At 37.5% G+C, this 21,015-nt stretch overlaps 1 protein-coding gene across 5 annotated transcripts in view; it reads left to right on the top strand.

Moving 5' to 3' along the window:
* The window catches only part of OSBPL9 (oxysterol binding protein like 9), a 132,905-nt gene that overhangs the window by 42,469 nt on the left and 69,421 nt on the right, over positions 1-21,015 (top strand). For all 5 annotated transcript variants that reach the window (XM_037043299.1, XM_037043298.1, XM_037043297.1 and 2 more), the window contains one exon: positions 13,618-13,694. In XM_037043299.1, coding sequence (XP_036899194.1) covers positions 13,618-13,694 — 77 coding nt within the window. The remainder of the gene's footprint in view (positions 1-13,617; positions 13,695-21,015) is intronic.

The raw sequence follows: 21,015 nt of genomic DNA, 5'->3' as shown, positions 1-21,015 counted from the left end.
CATCACGATGCTTTGTAGTGCACGCATATGTGTGCACACATATGCGTGCACACTTGGTCTAGTACATAAGTATGAGTTGTTTCATCACTACATTTTCTTAGTATTAAATTTGGAGTCCCCTAAGATATTTTGACTAATCCCCTGGAAAAAAGAATCATGATTCAGATAAACTATAAGGCAGCTGCATCTTTGCTGCGTTTTTAGCTTTAATGAGGATATCTGCTTTGGGTGACTGCCTAGTGGGAGGAATCGGGGGATCATATAAGAGGGAATTGAGCTGAACCCTTGCTTAAGGGTGAGTTAAGTCAAATAGGGGTAGGTGTCAGTGGAATTTTTTCTTTTTAATCTTGGAGAGGTTGATTGGGTAACTTCCTGGGAAGTGAGTGTCTGATGATAAAAGAAGGGAGTCGGGTAGAGAAGAGGAAGCAAACAGTTATTCAGGATGTGGTTAGTGTCATGTTAGGCACTGTGGTCCTCGTATGTACCCCACACATCTTAGGAGAGGGGTATTTTTATTTCCATTTTATAGATAAGGAAAGTGAGGCTTGGAGGAATTTTTAATTCAAGGTAACATGCACAAGAAGTGGCCAAGCCTGGATTCAAACCCATGCTATTTTCATTGCATGGCGCTGCTTGTTCATGCCTCTTGTCCCTTCTTACCCTTGGCCACACTGACTTCTTTCTTCACTGTGTCTTACTTAGCCTCTTTGAGGTTCTAGCTTTACTACTGTTTTCTCTTCCAAACAGTACAGCATGGTTCCTATTCTGAGAGTAGAGAATGTTTTCATGCTGCCATGTGGTTTGGTTGTCAAAGTTTTCCCTGTGTGCAGGGTATCCGAGTTGTTAGCTGTCACTTGGCAGGGGCCAAGCTGAGGCAAGGGAGCTGGGACATTGGTCAGAAGAGACTGCTGCGAAGTGAGCAATCTGTCACCAAGTGTGAGGGAGGCTTGGAAGACTGGCCCAGCAATGTTCCCTGAATGGACCTAAAGGGCAGAGAGTCAAATAGTGTTGACCTGTACCCTATTTAATTTTATTCCTGTTCTGACTACAGAGTTCTTTTAATATATCAATGAAGGAGCATACCTAAGTTATTGAGGAAAACAAGCCAACATGTGTTCTCAGTTTTGTTCCTCCTTTGCAGACGATGTCCTGTCTGCCTAAGAAGCCTAAATGTGGAGGACGGGTCACCAGTAAGATGAGGTTGGCAATACTGACCTCTAGTATTACTGTAAAATTAGAGAAAATGCATATAAACACTCAGCATGAAACCTGGCAGATAGCAGGGCTCAAAAAATAGTAACCAATTTTTATTTGCACGAGGTATACTTTTATTTTTTCATGGAAAGACTGTGAGTATAGAAAATAACTATTTGAAGTATGTATGTAAATTGATGCTTGACTACTTTCTCTGGGTGGAACTTTTGAGCCATCTTGCAGAACTTTGGAATGTGAGCCAAAGTCAGTCCTTCCCTTTTAGCAATCTACACTGTGAAGTTAATGAGGTAAATCAAGGCCATGCCGTAAATGTAGTGTATAGTTGAGTGTTAGCAAAGTGGACAGGTTGGTTCACAGTGGACAGAGGGAAACAAGTCAGAGTGATAGGTTATCTGGAAAGAAACTCTCTTTTCTAGCTTTATTATAGACATTAGAACCAAACTAACATTGCTCTAGTATTTTTAATGTGATTTATCATTATGAAATTTTTAAATGTTTTTTATACTTTGTACTTGGTAAATTGGTTTAAGCATAGTGCTTTGGTATAAATTATTTCGAGTAGGATTTGAGCCCTAAATTGTAGGGAGGGCTGAATCAATGACATTTCACTTTATCTGGATTGTGTTTTACAAGCTAGAGTTACAGCTTGTGGGATGTACTGGGGTTATGTCTGGGTTTATATCGCAGACTTTGTCTGGAAATACATGCTTTTCTAAAAAAAGATGAATGTATTAAGAGCTTACAGCTAAATAGAGAAGGAAGGAAGTAGCATATTGCTGTCTCTGCTCTGAGCAGAAATCCTTGGAGAGCTACTAAGGGCAAAGAGTGAGGCCTTCAGAAATGTTGCTCACTAGGAATATTGTAAGAGTATAATGTAGAAGTACCTTTACTGTACTTTATACCCTGAAGATATATTTGCATACTTTAAGTCTAAAGGGCTTCTGTACTCTCACTATATAAGGAATAAAATCTACTTTCAGAAACTCTGTAAGCATTCTATTTAAAGTAACAAATAGACCATTATAGTTTCTTATTTATATGATTCTGTCATGTTAAGCCACACTTACTTTGACCTTGTTTGCCTTGGAGATGGACAAGAGAATTAAGTAGCAACTTCTCTTTTGTTATAGGTATATATTTTAGTTGCCTTGCTTTAGTTTTATTCCTGAATTTTCTAACATGTTTTAATTTTCTTCTGTGTTTCCTAATTTATGCCTAATTCAAAAGTTGAGTGATTCTGTAACATCGTTCTTCTTTTCTGAATAACCCTTAACCTTGGTAATCAGTGAAAGTGTTTTTCAAGTTCTCCATTTTTCTTATGAACTGAGATGTGGCTTCAACTCCTCAAAATTACCTCCTTCTATCTCTTTTTTAAAAATTTTTTTAAGAAGATTTTATTTATTTATCTTTTAGAGAGGAAAGAAGGAGAGAAGGAGAGAAACAATGTATGGTTGCCTCTCGTGAGTCCCCTCCTGGGAACTGGCCCGCAACCCAGGCATGTGCCCTGACTGGGAATTGAACCGCAATCGATTGTGTGGTTCGCAGGCCCGCGCTCAATCCACCGAGCTACACCAGCCAGGGCACCTTCTCTCTCTTTCTCCCTTCCCTTCCCTAGAATACATGAGTAGGGTGGGACGACTGTAATTGAACAACAATAAAAAATAAATTAAGCAAAAACAAAAGACATGTTCTACTTGTTGGTTTCTCCTGGAAAAGGGAGTATTTTCTAGCAACATTTATTTGAGTACTATTAATTAATAAAGCCAGTAAAACTTTGGATAATAAGATTCTTCAGGAGGTCAGGTTTGCCAGATTTCAGAGTTGAATCTGGGTGTCTTCAAACCCAAAGTAAAAATTTTCAGCCCACCAAGGTCAGCTGGTTTCCCCTCCTGTGTTCTCTGGGATGTGGAGTAGCACTTCCGCTTACCCACTTTATCCAGTTTGAAGCCTTCTGTTTCCTTACATCTGCATCCCTTACACTGTCTCAGCATTGAATGGTTCACAATCTCCATTAGACCCTACCTTTTCTTTATTCCCTAAGTAACTTTTTAACTCCCTTCTCTCCCTTTTCTGGTCCCTGTTCTGCCAAATCACCCTTTTTATTGATGTCTGGGTGAGTTCTCTAAAACCATCCTATTCCTAATGATATTCCTAATTTCTACCCCCTGTCAGTATTGTAAGACTTAAAGATTGAAAACATAAATCTTAATTTTTCTTAAATTCAAGTTTAAGGAATAGTGGCCTCTTTACTAAAACCTGGAGTTAAAGTAATTAGGAAACATCTTTTGCAGAAACTAAAATTACTGGTGTATATTTACATGTAACTTTGGTGAGGATTTCTGATTGGTTGGGATACGTTGATTTACAAGCATGTGATTATAGAATGAATTGAAACAAACCCATCAATCTACATCTGGTTTTCTTGTCTGTTTTGCCTCAATGAAAGGTACCAGTTGCCCAGTACAGTGCTGACTCTGTCCAGGAGAAGCACAGTATTTCTTTAGATAGTCAAAGCAGAGGTTGTGAGGGAGAAACTTTGGTCAGTATTTGCTTGTGTTTTATTCAGCAGTTTGGAGGCTTTAGCTAAAACTGTTCAAAAGAATTGAGGGAGTCAATTATGGCAGCTTGAAGGGATACTAAGCAAAAATAATGATTTCTTAGGAAATTTTAAGAAATAATGATTTCTTTTGGAAATTTCCAAAGAAATCCTATTTTTAGATTCCAAATATTAAAAAATGGAACCATACACTGAATAATGAAATCAATGGATCATTATTCGTCATTCAACAAATATCTAGTGAGCACTTGTTTGCCTGGCATGATTCTAGGGGCTTGGGATACATCAGTACATAAAACAGATAAAGATCCCTGCCTTTGTGGATCCCTGCCTTTATAGCCTGCCTCCTGCCTTACATTCTAGTGGCAGGAGGCAGGCTCTAAATCTAAAAATGTGTTGTGTGTGTGTATGTGTGTGATGGGGTGAGTTACAATGAAAAAATGAAAAAGTAGAGGAGGATTAGGGGGATTGAGAATTCTTGGTGGGGGGGGGTCCAGGATTTAGTGTATGCTGGTCAGGAGCTCTGAGAAGGTATCATTTAAAAAGATGACAAATTATCATTTTTCTGATAATTATGAGTTTCATGTTCTTATTTTCTAAGAACATGTCAAGCTTTGAGAATAAAGAAGCTATGCATCAGATTCCATCCCAAAGCTCAGGGAATACACTGCTGAGCAATGGAAGGAAAAAATGTTAACAGATGAGCATTATTGTGTTATAGGTGCATTGATAGAAGCTTGTACAAAATGTAATAAAGTACAGAGATCATTCTTTCTCTAATGTGATCTTGCCACTGTCTTAATTACGATAAGCAGTTTATTTAAGCTATGGTGCTTAGACCTCTGAATATCAAAACATGGTTTAGATTACTTTAGATTTAGAGTCCTGTGAATTGGTTTTTCTCTCTCCACACCTCTTTATTACTTTCTTTAAAAACCACCCTCTGAGCACTCAGCCTGTCCCAACTGGTTACAAATTACAGTCTGCGGCACTTTGAACCACCTAATTATCTAAATGGAATGTTTTTATTCAGCATCTTTCATGTACCCACTCACAAATATATAATGAGTACCTATAAAACATGCAGGGTGCTTTGCTAAGTGCTAGATATACAACAACAAATAAGACCAAGAAGCTTCTGATTTCTAGGAGCTGTCATTCCAGTACAGGAGGCAATCAATAGGTACTCAAATAAGATGTACTCACATACAGTATATACCAGTGATTCTGAAACTTAAAAAGTGTTTTCTTTATTTACCTTTAGAGAGAGGGGAAGGGAGGGAGAAAGAGAGGGAATGAAACATCAATGTGTGGTTGCCTCTCATGTGCCCCCAGCTGGGGACCTGGCCTGCAACCCAGGCGTGTGCCCTGACTGGGAATCGAACCAGCAACCCCTTGGTTTGCAGGCTGGCAATCAATCCACTGAGCCACACCAGCCAGGGCTGATTCTGAAACTTTGTAGTGTCAGGATCCCTTTACAAACTTATTGAGGACTCCAAAGAGCTTTTGTTTACATGGGTTACATCTACTGATAATTACAAGTTAGAAATTCAAACTAAGAGATTTAAAAATTATTCACTTAAAATATCAATAACAAACCCATTATACTATAACAGCTTATGAGAAAATAAGCTGATTTCCCAAATAAAAAAATTAGAAAAATGATCATCTACATTTTTACAAATCTTTTTAATATCTGGTTTAATAGAAGATAGTTGGATTTTCATGTCTGTTTTTGCATTCAATCTTTTGTGATATGTGGTTTTGGTTGAAGTATATGAAGAAAGCATAGTTTCATACAGACATGGTTATAAAAAGGAGGGATATTTTAATAGCCTTTTCAGATAATTGTGAATTTTATTTTGTGATACTTTTCCAGAACTCAACAAGTGATAGTTTCTTATAGGTTAGTTGCAATGTGGAATCTGAAACTATGGTAGTGAGCTTTATATATGAAAATACTCTATTACATTAAGTTCTACGGTCTATCTGGTACTTTGAATGAATCTTTGGTGCTATTGCCTCTATTTTTGCTGAGATGCCAGCAGTTTTGCGGCCATTGCTCTTGTACCCTCAGTGCAGGTGTCAACACAGTGAAAACACACAGAGGTGTCCTGGTATTATCATAAAGTAATTTTGCCCTAAGGGCCCTTGACCTCACTGGCTCCCCAGTGTTGCATACCTCATTTCACCTGATTTTCACCAGAAACCTCTGAGATAGTTGGTGATATTAACCCCTTTTGAAATTTGTGGATATAACTCAGAGGTGTTAAGTACTGTCCTCCCGAGGTCACACAAAAATAATTTAACTTGAACCCAAGTTTTCTGACTAAAGTTTTTGGCTCTACTTTCTATTTCATGCTGTCTCCAAATCGCAGGAAGGCTTGTTATTGTTATCGTAGAAGAAGGACTTTGTCTAGCAAGAAGGGGATGGGATGAGGCTTATTAACAGGCCCAGGGTTGCTTGAAGCCTTGACACTCTGTTTATTTTTGTTGTCTTCTAGGTACAACGTCATCACAATATACTAACATGTTATTTAGCTTCCATGTCTCTGTATGTTTTTCAGTTGTCTTCTTGTGATTGATTTCTAGTTTCATAGCACTGTGGTCAGAGAAGATGCTTGATATGATTTCAGTCTTCTTAAATGTACTGAGAATTGTTTTGTGTCCAAACATGTGGTGCATCCTAGAAAACATTCCATGTGCTCTTGAAAAGTATGTATATTCTGTTTTTGGTGGAGTGAAATGCTCTGAAGATTCCAATAAATCCATTTGGTATAGTGTGTTGTTTAAAGCCACTGGCTCCTTGCTGATTTTCTGTCTAGAAGATCTATTCACTGAAGTCAGTGGGATGTTAAAACTGTATTTCTGTCAACTTCTCCCTGTATGTCCATCAAGATTTGCTTTACAGATTTAGGTGCTCCTATGTTGGGTGTGTAAATGTTTACTAAAGTTATATCCTCTTGTTGGATTGTTCCTTTTATCATTAAGTAGTGCCCCACTCTGTCTCTTACTATAGCCTTTGTTTTGAAGTCTATTTTATTGGATATAAGTACTGCTACCCCAGTGTTTTTTTCCTTTCTATTTGCATGAAATATCTTTTTCCATCTTTTTACTTTTAGTCTGTGTTATCTTTTGATCTGAGATGGGTCTCTAGGAAGCAGCATACATATGGGTCTTGTTTTCTTATCCGTTCAGCTACCCTGTGTCTTTTGGTTGGAGCATTTGAGCCATTTATTTATCATACTGATTTCCTCTCTGGTCCTACCAGTCATTCTGTGTAGTAGCAGCTGTCAGTTTACGAATGTATCTCTCTGTCACTTGATGCCTGTCATAAAGACAGGGCCTGACTCTTATTTGAACTTACATCCCTAGTTTCTACACGGTACTTGGTATACAATAATTCTGCAATAAACAGGTGGGTGGATGGATAGATGGATGGACAGGAGAATGGAAAGATGGCTGGATATATCTAGTATTATGTTAAACAGTATGGTTATTATCAGAGAACTTACATTTTAACCATAGATATAAAACATAAACATGTGAAAAGTGTAAAAACTGTGGGGGCAGTATAAGATTTCAATTTTATAGGTAGTAAGTAAATACTTGATCAAAGAACAATTGTGTGGTATATTGGCATTTAAAAGTCCTCTAGGAGTTTAAAGGAGAGAGAGATCACTGATGCGGATAGTAGCCTGCAGGGTCCGTATATGTTGTGACTGCTAGTGAGCAAATACACACAGACTACAGAAATCCTGTGTAGAAAAAGGGATGGCATGGCTGATCTCTGAGAGAGCCCAACCCCCACCTGGACAGGCTTTTATTGCTTCTTTGGGTACATTGCCTGGGGGGTAGTCCTCATTTGTTATGCACAGATTCATTGCAGGTGATTACCTTTTACAGATAACAAAGGAAAGAATGTTGCTAATTACTTCAAAGAGAAGGATGTTGCAGACCAAGGGGGAAAGTGGTTGAACCGATCACACTGCATACTTTGGAGTTTTAGCTCAGATTTTAGGAAGTTGCAGTAAGCACTTGCTGCCTTAGTTCAGGGTGAGGGAGTTTTAGCAAAAGCAAGTCTCACAGCAGTCTAGGTACAATGCAGGCCTGATTCCCCACGGGAAAATCTCCATGGGTGTGGTGCTGTGTGCCACTCGCTCCCCACTGGTTTTCCACAAGGAGGCTGAGCTACATTTTCATGCCATGCAAAGCGGTTCCCTACGGATCACTGCTTTTGGATTAGTTAGGTAAGGCTTCCTTGAGGAGAACCAATATCCCTTGGTCTGAGGGATGTGGGGTTTAGATAGATGGGAAAGAGGGTGGAGTCCGTCCTACAGTTCCAGAGGGGCAAGTATGCCATGAGAGGGAAGATAATTCACTTAGAATGTTTATAGGTCAATGTAAAGATGGTTTGGTTCCTGTAAAAAGGGCATGAAATAGAAGATGTGGAGGATTTTTACTGTTCAGGAGGTTAGGTGAATTCTACAGGACATGGGAGAATGCTGAGGGTTTTGATGGAGACAGCATTCCAAGTGAGGTGTGCAGGCTGTGTTGGAGACAGCAGGATCTAGTGCATCGTCTCCATTTGTGGTGATCTTTTGTTTATAGGCAAGAGACTGTAGGAGTGCTTGAATCAGCATGTTGTCAGTAGGAATTGAAAGAAAGGATAGAGAGTGGGACTAATTCTATCAAGGAAGAATCTGGTGAACTTGGTACCTATCCATGTGTTATATTAGTATTAACTTATTTAAAATCTACAATCATCTTATGAGATAGATACTATTACTGTCCTCATTTTAGAAATGAGGACACTGAAGCTTTAGAAAGGTTAAGCAACTTGTTAAAAGACATGGTTAATAAATAGCAAAGCTCACAGTTGAACCTAGGCATTCTAGCTCTAGAGTCCATGTTCTTTTTCTTTTAATTTTATTTTTAATTAATTACAGTTGGCATTCAGTATTATTGTATATTAATTTCAGGTGAACAGCATAGTGATTAGACAGTTATATATTTACAAAGTACCCACTTGGTGCTGATTAAGTACCCACCTGGCACCATACATAGTTACTACAATATTATTGACTGTATTCCCTATGCAGGACTTTACTTCCCCATGACTGTTTTCTAACTACCAATTTGTGCTTCTCAATCCCTGTCCTTTTGTTTCCTACCCTGCCCCCACCCCAGTCTTCCTCTCTGGCAACCATCAGTTTGTACTCTGTGACTATGAGCCTGTTTTGTTTGTTCATTTATTTTCTTCTCTAGATCCCACATATATGTGAAATCATATGGTATTTGCCTTCCTTTGTCTGTAGAGTCATTCTTTTTTAAATACTACTCTTAGAGAGAGGGAGAATGGAAGGGGTGGGGAAGGAGGGGGAGGGGGAGACAGACAGACAGACAGATAGTGACATTGATTTGATGTTTCACTTATTTATGCATTCCTTGGTTAATTCTTGTATGTGTCCTGACCAGGTATTGAATTTGCAACCTTGGCCTGTTGGGGCGCCACTGTCAACAACTGAGCTACCTGGACAGGGATGTAGAGTTCATATTTTTTTAACTACGTGTATCACAGTGACTTATCATGACATTCTCTAAATGGTGTCTTTTGATGAACCAAAAATCTTAACTTTGATGTATTGATAGTTAAATTTATCAGTTATTTTTTTTTTATAATTAAGAGTTTCATATCCTGTTTAAGAAGCTTTTTTATCCCCCCGACCATTGTGGCTCAGTTGGTTGGACATCAGCCTACCAAGCAAAAGGTTACTGGTTTGATTCCTGGTTAGGACTGAACCTGGGTTGCAGGTTCAGTCCCTGGTGGGGGAGTGTACTAGAGGCAACCATTCAGTGTTTCTCTCCCTCTCTTTTCTCCTTCCTTTTCCCCTTCTCTCTTAAAATACATAAATAAGATTTTTCTTAAAGAAGCTTCTTCTCTATCCCAAGGTTATGATGAAATTTCCTGTTTTGCCTTCTGGAAACTTTATTGTTTTTCTTTCACACTTGAGAATTAAGGAACTGCCTACAATTGATTTTTGTATATAGTACAAAGTAAGGTCAGACTTATTTTTTTTTAAGTTTTGTCTTGGCACCATTTATTGAAAGATTATTTTTTAACTTTATTCTCGTTGGTGCCACATTTGTCATGAAGCCAGTGTCCATATATATCAGTGGGCCTGTTTCTGGGCTCTATTCAATGGTTTATTTATCTGTCTTTGTTACGATACCACATTTTCTTAAGTACTGTAGATTTAGAATTAAGACTTTATATTTAATTGAATAAACCCTCTAAGAATACTTCTCTCTTTTCAAGAAAGCTTTTACTATTCTTAACCTTTTGTACCATTTGTATTTGTATTTTAGAATCAACTTGACAAATTCCAAAAATGCCTTTTGGAATTTTAACTTACTTTGCATTTAATCTATAGATCAATTTGAAAATTGTTACAGTATTGAGTCTTTAAATCCATAAAATGATATTTCCATTTATTTAATGTCTTTCTTATTTATCATAATGTTTCAAGTATAATTTTTTAAAGGTCTATTTATTTATTTTAGAGAGGGGAAGAGAGGAAGAAAGAGAGGGAGAGAGACATCAGTGGGTGGTTGCTTCTTAAGTGCCTGCTACTGGGGGCGTGGCCCACAACCCAGGCATGTGCCCTGACTGGGCATTGAACCAGCGACCCTTTGGTTCACAGGTCGGCGCTCAATCCACTGAGCCACACCAGCCAGGGCTAGGTATAATTTTTTAAAAATTAAAAGAGTCTTACAGAAAAGTTACAGTAAGTATAGTACAAAGAACTTCTCCCCATAGAACCATTTTGTTTTTCAGTAAATTGCTAATTGTCTGTCCCATAACCTACGAATGCTTTACTGTATATTTCCTGCAAACACGGAAATTTTCCAGTATACACACTATACAACCATTAAAACCAGATGCATTGATACCAACCAATCCTTACTCTGTTCAAGTTTTGCCAGTTGTCCCAGTAATGTCAGTTACAGCAAGAGGATGTGATTCGGAATCCCATCCTGCATTACTTCTCTCTCTCTAGTCTCCTTAATCTGGAACAGTTTCTTAGTCTTTCCTTGACTTTTATGACCTTGATACTTCTAAAGGTTATAGAGTAATTATTTTGTAGAACGTCCTTCAGTTTGTTTTCTTCTGGTGTTTCTTTATAATTTGGTTCCGATTACATTATCTTTGGCCCAAAGATCACTGAAATGATTTCAGTTTGTCCTGTTACTGATGACAACTACTTTGATTACCTAATTAAGGCAGTATCTGCCAGACTTTTATTGTTAAATATTATCTTTTTCTTCTCTTAATTAATATTTTGTAGGGGTGTATTTTGAAGCTATGCTAAGATCCCATTCCTCATCAAACCTTCAATGTGTGTATCAGTATTAACTCATGGTTTTCCGGTTTTACTCAATGGATTAAAATTTGTCACTACCATTATTTATTTTGATGCTCAAATTGCCCTTGATTTGGCCAGTAGAATTCCCTTTAAACTGACTTCTGTCTTCTGTTGACATGTCCCTATGATTTTTTTAGTATTTTCTTATTTTCTGGCCCCCACACAAAAAAGGTGTTTAAGGCTTATTTTCTACCTTCTCTGTCTTAGTTCTGTAATAACAATTTTCCCAGGGAACCCTGTTCCTTTTAATGGGGAATGGTGTTTGGAAATCAACACCTGTGGTATTGTGCACACACATGTATCCATGTCCATGTTTGTGTATGTATTTATTTACATGTATACTCAAAACCATGAATTCATAGTGATAACCTCCAATTCTTATTGGTAACACCCAGAAATCATTTTGGTTTTCTGAACCATACAAATATAGTTCTCTCTTACCATATTTGTAACTATTTACTTAGTTTTACCATGTACTGTAACATGATTTTTTTGTTCTGTATTCATTCCTACTTCTCCTACCTTCCTTCACCATTATTATTCCTCATGTATGAAGGATGCCTTTTAAAATTTTCATTGAGTGCTGCTGGTGACAAATATCCTGTTTTTGTTGGACTGAAAGTGACTTTATCTTAATTCCTGAAAGGTATTTTTCACTGAATTCTAGATTGGAAGTTATATCCTTCAACCATTGAATGTAGTACTCTATTGTCTTCTGGTTGTCATTCTTTCTCTTGATACTTTAGCTCCATTTAGTTGTTGTTTCTTTCAGAGTAATATAGTAATATGTCTACCCCCTATACCCCACTGCCCCCACCCCCACCCCTTTCCTGGCTGTTTTTAAGATATTTTCTGTATATTCGGTTTATAGTAATTTTTGCTGTAAACCAAATATTCTTCTTGGAATTGTTAGGGTTTCCAAAATCTGTGGCTCAGTGTCTTTAATCTGTTTTGGAAAATTCTCAGCCAAAAAGTGCTGCTTTTACATTTTTTCTTTTGTCTTTGTCTGGTATTCCAATTACATAGATATTACACCCTCTCACTCTCTATGTTGCTTACCCTTTCTTCTACATTTTGTATCCTTTTGACTCATTCTTTTTTGTTCTACACTTGATCTTAGCCAAAAGGCCGAGAAGCGATCATTCTTTTTTGTTCTGATAAGTTTTTTTCTGCTCTTTATTTCATCTGATCTTCAGTTAAACTCATCATTGAGTTCTTAATTTTTCTTACTATGTTTTCAACTTTTGAATGTTTAATTAATTATTTATTTTTTAAAAAATTATTTTTATTTAATTCTTGTTCAAGTAAAGTTTTCTGTCTTATATTCCCAGAATTTATGTTTAATTATTTAAAAATCTATATTATTTATAATTGAAAAAGTTAATAAAAATATCATTTATAGAATGGTTTCTAAGTGTCTGTCAAAGTTTCTAGTTTTTGTTGAACGTAGTAAGCATAGTTACTTTCAAAGCATGGGACTGTTTGTTCAAATATCTGGAGCTCTGTTGACCTGTTTCTCTTGTCTTGGTTTTCATTTATGTGTAGTTTTGTCTCATTGTGTCCTTGGTTATCTTTGCTTATGTGCTAGACATTGTATCTGAAAACTGTTTTTAGAAATAATTTAGCAGCTAAGCTGCTTTCTTTTGCAGAAAAGATCTTCATGTGCTTTTGCTAGCCAGGTGCCTTGGAGTCGCTAACTCCCTGGGGTTGTTTTAATCCATTTCAGGCATCTAGACTTTTCTGGGCCACCCAGATGGCTGAGCAGTTGTTTTAATTCTTTTATTCTTAATCCCAAGGTACAGCCCTTTGAGATCCCAAAACATGACCTGTTCACCAAAGGCCACACAGTTGGTGGGCTATAGTTTCTAACTTTCAGCCTTACAAGGCATTTTATTTTTATTTTTAAATAGACTTCAACATTAGAGCAGTTTTAGGTTCACAGAAAAATTAAGTTAGTACATAGTGTTTTCATATGCACCCTACCTGCACATATTGACAAGGCTTTTAAACTATTGCTCAGTCTATAATTACTCTCCTGGAATTTACAATACCTGTAGTGACCCTAAATACCAGGCTTATCTTCCACATGTTTGACTTCACCTAGATCTTGCCCGGTTCATTGTTTACTACCTTGTTATTTTCTGATAGCTTCAACCAGGTGTTTTTAAATAATTACTCTAGCTTTTCTGGTTGTTCTCAGTGGAAAGGAAAGGAAACTTGTCTACTATTGAAAACAATTATTCCTGTTTTTATAAATTGCTGTAAGTAGATAGCATATTTGGAGGATAGAAGGGTGAACCTATTAAGAAAATGGCACAACAAAAACATTCTCTATTAGCATAATGGTTTAAAATTTTTCCCGTCAATAGAGCTATATTGTAGAAACTAAGGTTTTAATTTTATAATCTTTTATTCCAGCTCGTGATGCTGATGAGCGAGAGAAGTGGATCCATGCCTTAGAAGAAACAATTCTTCGACATACTCTTCAGCTTCAAGTAAGAACCTTTACTTGGTTTCTGGGTAGTTTATTAGTTTGGTGGGTATTTGGTTGTGTTTTCTGTTTTCTTAAATAACTTTGATAACTTGGCTGGTGTAGCTCAGTGGATTGAGCACGGGCCTGCGAACCAATGGATTGCGGTTTGATTCCTGCAGGGGATGCAGGAGAGGCAACCATACATTGATATTTCTATTCCCCCCAAGATAAATAAATAAAATTAAAAAAAATAACTGTGATAATGAGGTAATGAAAAATTTGAATTTCTGAGTTGCTTATTCTTACCCTCACAGTGTTATATATAATGTATAGTAAAGTTATAGTAAAATACTGATTTTTATCTAGAAACGAGACAGTACAAGGGAGTGTTGAAAGTGAAATGCTATGTTAAAATGTGCCAGGTTCCTTTTTTAAATTTAGTTCCAATAGTTGGTTATTAATATAACCAAATTATATACAATGCATTAACAACAGATAAGTGCTGAGAAGTTGACCTACTTTTTTGTTAAAAAGGATTTGACAATTACCACATGTGTTGGGTGGTCCTCTGAAAAGGAAGTGAAAGAAAAAAAAACAAACTGGTTAAGAAAAAAGCAAACCTGGCTTATGTATGGTTTGAAGTAGGCACTTAAACAAGGTCATGAGGACTCAGACCCCCAGTCTCCCTTTCTCGATTCTAGTTCTTCTGGGTTGGCTTCATTTTTAGTTAGGTTCTCCCTTTTCAGTGGTAAGATGGTTGCAGCAGTTTCAGCCAACCCTTGTTGGAACTCATCCAAGTCCATTATTGTTTCCAGATGTGATCGGATTAATAGGATTAGTGCTGATCACCTCAGCTTCAGTTATTTTTCGAACCCTGACCAATCACGGTTTCATAGTCATATGCTCCACCCCTGGAGCTGAGATGTTATCTGCTTCACCAGAAACACATTGCTGATAGGGTGGAAGCTGGTCCTTCCCACTCCCCAGCCCAAGTAAAGTTAGTATAATGAACGTAAGATGCTGAGTGACAAAAACACCAAGTGTCTACTCTGCCATACTGAAGATAGTTTTCTATGTTTATTCTCCAATGAAAGAGCATACATTGTGGCCTATAGAGGATTTTCTGTTGATTTACAAGATTGAATTATAGAAAACTGATGTTTTATCACCCCTTTTCTCCTCTTATCTGTGTCCTATACAAGGAATTGGCGTGAATAGACAGGGTAGTATAGGGCAGGGATCTCTAACCTCCTTCCTCCCTGTCTTGTCTGTGGAGGTGGCTCGCATTACTTCCTGAGCTCCAACTCCTGTTTCCCACCCCCACACCCACCCCCACCCTCACCCTGCCCCGGTCCTTATCTTCCACGAAACCTGTCCCTGGTGCCAAAAGGTTGGGGACCACTGGTATACGGCATCCTACAACATGGTGAGTTCTCCATCACTTAGAAATATTCAAATAGAGGCATTAAAATATTATTTGAGGATGTGGTTATTAAGAGACTTAGAAGTTGAAATTAAGAACAATCTAACAATAGCCAGAGGGGAAAAAGGAGGGGACAGTGGGGAGAAGGGTTTTCAGGAACTACTATAAAGACACATGGACAAAACCAAAACCAAGGGGGAAAGTGGAAGCAAGGGAGGGAGGCTGGTTTGGAGGGAGTTCGAGGGGAGGAGTGGGGAGAAAATGCGGACAACTGTAATTGAACAACAATAAAATAATTTAAATTAAAAAAGAGAGACTTAGAAGTGAATATGAGCTGAACTAGGAGATCTGTAAATTACTGTATGTATGATCTTTGCTTTTGTTAAATTTTTTAATTCAATTTTTATCTATATTTAGATACTTAGTTTTGTATTATAAAAAATTTTAGCATTTATTTCTGAACATATTATGGTACAAAAATTTTTATCTAACAAATAATTACAAAACACAAGAACAAATATAAAGTATTTTAGGTACTATTCATGTATAATGTGCGTCTTATTTTTTCCTCAAAAATTTGAGCCAAAAGAATTGATTGTAGAGCAAAATATGAGTAGAAGCATGAGAAGCTTTATACAATAGGAAACTAACTTACTGTACAGATTTGATTCAGGTAATTGTGGAAATGACTTAAATAATCCCATTGCTGGGATTATACCCCAAGAGTCCTGAAACACCAATCCAAAAGAATTTATACACCCCAATGTCCGTAGCAGCACAATTTACAATAGCCAACTGCTGGAAGCAACCAAAGTACCCATCACTAAATTAATGGTTTAAAAAACTGTGGTACATTTACATGATGGATCACTACTAAGCAGAAAGAAAGAAAGGAGCTCTTACCCTTTGTGACAGCATGGATGGATCTGGAGAACATTATACTAAGTGAAATAAGCCAGATGGTGAAAGACAAATACCATATGATCTCACTTATAAGTGAAACCTAATCAACAAAATAAGCAAGCAAGCAAGCAAAATATAACCAGGGACATTGAAATAAATAACAAAGTGACACTGTAACCAGAGGGGAGGGGGGAGAGTGGTAATAGGGGAAAATAGGAGAAGGGTTGTCAAGGAACATATGTAAAGGACACATGGACAAAGCTCAAGGGGGTAGGGTCGAGGGTACACAATGCTTTTTAAAAGCAACTTCTTTGTTGGTTTTAAAAACCAATTTCTTTAGGGTTTTTTTTTTGTAATTAGTTGAATAAATGACTATAGCATCATTTCAGCACATTTGTGATTTAGTAAGAAGATAAGTGGTTTGTTTTTTGTTTTTTAAAATTAAAAAAAATTTCAGTTACTGTTGACATTCAGTACTATATGAAGATAAGCAGTTTAAGAATCCTGTTAGACAAAATGTGGCAGATGAAATTCCTTCCACAGTTGGCTAGACTGACATTCATGGTCTAATCTCAGCTTGCTCTTTTTTTTTCTTTTTAACAGATTTTATTTATTTACTCCTACAGAGAGGGGAAGGGAGGGAAAAAGAGAGGGAGAGAAATATCGATGTGAGAGAGAAACATGGATTGATTGCCTCTCATATGCTCCCAACCAGGGACAAAACCCACAACCCAGACATGTGCCCTGTTCGGGAATTGAACATGAGACCTTTCTCTTTGTTGGATGGATGTCTAACCAACTGAGCCACACTGGTTGGGGCTCAGCTTGCTCTTCTTGACATTTATGTCACTGTACCCCTACATAAACCTACTAGAGTGCTGTTGCTTACTTGTTTTCCTCTGAACACTTCTTTTCATTTCTGGTCTCCACATTCTTGCATGTGATGCTCTGTCTCCCTGAAATGCCATTTCCCTCTGCTCTGCTTTGGCACGTGGCTTCTTTTCTTCAAAGCCCAGTTTCAGGCTGACCTCTTTTGTGGAGCCCTGCTGCCAACTGACCCATTCCCCAAATTCAAATAATATGCCATACTCATCACACATATCACTAAGTCTTCCTCTTCTTTATCTTGTACCATACAATATGTATAACTCTTACCTCCCCAGTTAGGATGCAGAATCCTGAAGGTCAGGTACCTGATTTGATCCAATTTTGGAATTTATGACCTTTTGCTAAGAAGATAGCTTATGTGTCTTTGGGAATAACAGGAAGAAAAGGATAACTTTGAGAAGTCTTAGACTCTGATAGTTTTAATATTTTAAAATACATACAATACATAAAAGTAATTTATATATATTTTTTCTAAATTTAATGCATACAGAGGATAGGAGATTTAGAAATATGTAATTAAATGTTAATTTGGCAAAAAGGTAAAGATCCTCTTCCTATAGTTATTGAAGTGTGGTGAAGAAAGAACCTGGCTTTGGCTCCAGCTCTTGACATTGAATTTATTCTGAGTTCTAGTGTCCTCATCTATAAAACAAGGAGAATGAAAGGACCTGCTTCATGGGGTTGTTTTGACCATTAAAGGAGTTAAATAAAAATTTGTTGAAATAATGCCTAGCTGTCATAAGAAATCAATGAATATTAGTTGCCATTACTAATACAACAACCACTCTCAATCATTCTCCCTCCTAGAACTTGGCATTCTAAGAGGGCTCAATAATGGGTAGTTAAATGAAAAAATAATGAAGGAATTTAGGAACAAACAGATGATGTGTAGTTGTTTGTTGAGTATTTTGAGATGTGAAACATACTTAGGCACTCTGGAGTGAGTCCTCATGGAGCTTTCTTGCCAGTGGGTGTGGGAGAGGGTATTTACATTTCTTCCTTTTTCATTGAGTTTCATCTCAGTGTTAACCATTAAACACACTGCTTTGGCCTTGTTGCAATGTCTCCATAATATTGAATTTAAAAGTATTTTCTCTTTAATCACAGTTTTCCTACCTTCATCCTCTTCTGCCATTTCTTCCAAACTTTTCTTCTCTCGTTTGGACTGAGCTCTAGTTCTCCATTTTTTCTTGGCCATTTAGTACCTTTCAGTTTTATTTATCTCACCCCTCAGTGTAGAGCTTGTGGTCATCTTCTTCAGTGTTGATTTTGCTGTCACCCTTAGAATTTCTTGTCACTGGATGTTTTGTACCATGTGTGCATTCTGGTTACCAGGGCCCCATCTTCTGGTTTCCGGCTGCTCGTACTGTTAGAGGTTACAAAATCGAAATGGCTATCATGATTTTATATATATATATATATATATATACACATACGTGTATATATACATGTATATATACATATATACACACACATATATGTATATATAGATCATGATTTACATTTTGTCTAACTTTCATTGGATATCTGTAACTATTTAACATTCTCTCATTGACTTTTTGTTGATTTCCAGTTAAATCCTCACAGTGGAATCTTCTCATTCGTATTCAGAATCTAATTAGAGCCTCTTCCTTTCTTATAGAAAATGATCTTTCCTTTTCTTCAGTAGTTCTTACTGACTTCACTTACACTTTCTCCCTGTGCTTTACGTATTTTGAAGGAAAAATATTCTTACTCTTTCTCAAAGTTAGCACTTTACCCATACTCTTGACGTTTCCTTTGAGACAGCGACCTTAATCTTTTACCCTCCATTGGCCCCCACCGTTTTCATGGGTGCAGCTAAAATTTCCTCCCCCCGTTTTTACATCTTACATGCTTTTCTTTTGGATTTTGCCAGTTTGCAGTTTTCCTGGAACGCAAGCTCAACGTGGCTACAAGTGAGTCTGTCACCCCTTTCCTCCCCAAACCTGTCTCTTCATCCGGTTGTTCTTTCTGTTTATGACAGTGTTATTCTCTAAGCCAGCGAGGTTTGAAAATTGAGAATCCTTTTAGGGGTAATTTCTAACCTGTCAAACCTGAGGACTCTTTTTTTCTTTTTTAAATAGAATCACTTACACCCCTCCTCTTAACTGTTGTTTTTGTTACATCTTGCCAGCTCTATTTCTCCTGATAATTGCCAGCACTCCTGATATTCCTGAATTCTCTTCTTCATCTGATAAATGAGCAACTATAATTAATTAACTGAAAAACCTTCAGTGAATTACATTTGCCTATAGAATGGAGTTAAACTTATTAGGGGACTTCAGTCTCTCTTTGATTTGACCCCAAGCTACCTTTCCATCTCCTGTCCCTGCATGTACCTGATGCTCCACACAGAAATCTTTCCTGGTTTCAAGCTTCAGAACAGCTTGTGCTGTTCTGCGTCCCCCCCACCCCCGTCCTCAAGTTTGCCTCTACAAGATCCTTTCCAATTATTCAAGACTCAGGACACATGTTATCTCTTCGTGCCACCTTTTTCTTATCACTGTAATTTAAAAAATCTCTTACTTCCTCAGCCTCTGCTGTAATTTTTACTTCTGTATAGCCCATGTAACATTCCGCTTTTAATAATAATAGCAATTAATACATGAGCACTTCTTAAATGCCAGGAGTTGTGTGGGCTTTACATGCATTATGTCTTTTATTAATATATAACTCATCTCCAACTTGAGATTATAAGTTTTATTAGGTTTTGTAGAAAACTTCCTTATGGATAGTATGTTCCCCATAGTACCTGTGCAAAGCCCAACAGACACTGTCCAAGTACCAAAATATGGTTTAAGAGTTAGTATATTTAGAGCCATGGTTCTGGCTCTGTCCTCTTCATAGCTGTATAATATGGGGCAAGTACTTAACCCTCAGTTATCTGATCTTTAAACATAGGTATAAAACTTCAGTAAAGTAGTTGTGGTAAGATATCATAATATTCCTTACACGTAGAAAGTACTCAGTATGTATTAGTTCCATTCTTCTTTCCATTGTGATTGACTGATTTCATCTGGAACAAATCTTTTGCCTTTTCCCCTTCCTCTATCTTTCCTCTATTCCTTTCCTTTTCTTGTTCTTTCTGTTCCTCTGTGGGTATCTGCAAATTGCAATTTGGATAGTCTGAGGATGAGGGAAGACAACTAAAATCTCTCTCCTTTCAACTTCTATGGAAGTTGAGTTTCCCATAGTCATTCTAAACTTGTTGTATGTTAGCTTGTGATATGTTTTCATGTGATTACACTCAACTAAATTAGGATAGTCCTGGAAAAGAGGCCAGAGGGGCTACTGAGCTTCTTAAACTCCCCTTGTTTGCCTGTAAGAAGCATTCAGTGGGTGTTTGATGGTACTGATTAATGCAGGGAAACCTTTCGGATTCTTTGTTTAGTTAGTAAGCTGTATTATCAACCGTCTGCTGAGATATTCCCATACAAGGATTGGTCACTGGAAAAAGAGTTAGGATTTTGCATCCTGTAGGGTTTGCAGTACCCCATATTATACAAGAGGTAATGAATTAGAGTGGCCGGTTTAGATATCATACAGATTACTACTTGCAGTGTGAAAATGGTCCTGACAGGGTATAGGTTCTGTTAGCGTTTGGCATGCTCACACCGCTGCGGAATGTGCTGCTCCTGCCATCTCAGCACTTTGTTCTGTCCCGACTGCTGGGGAACCTTCATTCGTATAGCACCTGACATGAGGTCAGTGGGATCTCACTTCACACATATGTAATTTATGGGGTCCAGGCTCTTCTGTGACAAGCAGTAGTAAGTACGCAGTGCCAACTTGATTATAAACAAAAACACGGGCAGTGAAATAACTTGGTAGCACTTGGATTTAAGGTTGCTACTGAGCTGATTCAGTGTGTGCTTATATAGATGGTCCCTGATTTAGGGTGGTTCAATTTATAATGTTTTTTATAGTGGTGCAAAAGTGATATACATTCAGTAGAAACTTTGCTTTGAATTTTGGTCTTTTCTCTTGCTAGCAGTGTGTGGTACTGGGTAGTGGCAGTGAGCCGCAGCCCCCAGCCATGCTCTTATGAGGATGAACCATCAATACTCTAGCAGGGGTGTCCAAACTTTTGGCGTCTCTGGGCCACGCT

The sequence above is a fragment of the Sturnira hondurensis genome, unplaced genomic scaffold (genome assembly GCF_014824575.4).
Source record: "Sturnira hondurensis isolate 20B ecotype Veracruz unplaced genomic scaffold, ASM1482457v3 Scaffold0004068, whole genome shotgun sequence".
NCBI classification, from domain to species: Eukaryota; Metazoa; Chordata; class Mammalia; order Chiroptera; family Phyllostomidae; genus Sturnira; species Sturnira hondurensis.
Note: the sequence above shows the minus strand (reverse complement) of the source record. Positions and strands in the feature narration are given on the sequence as shown.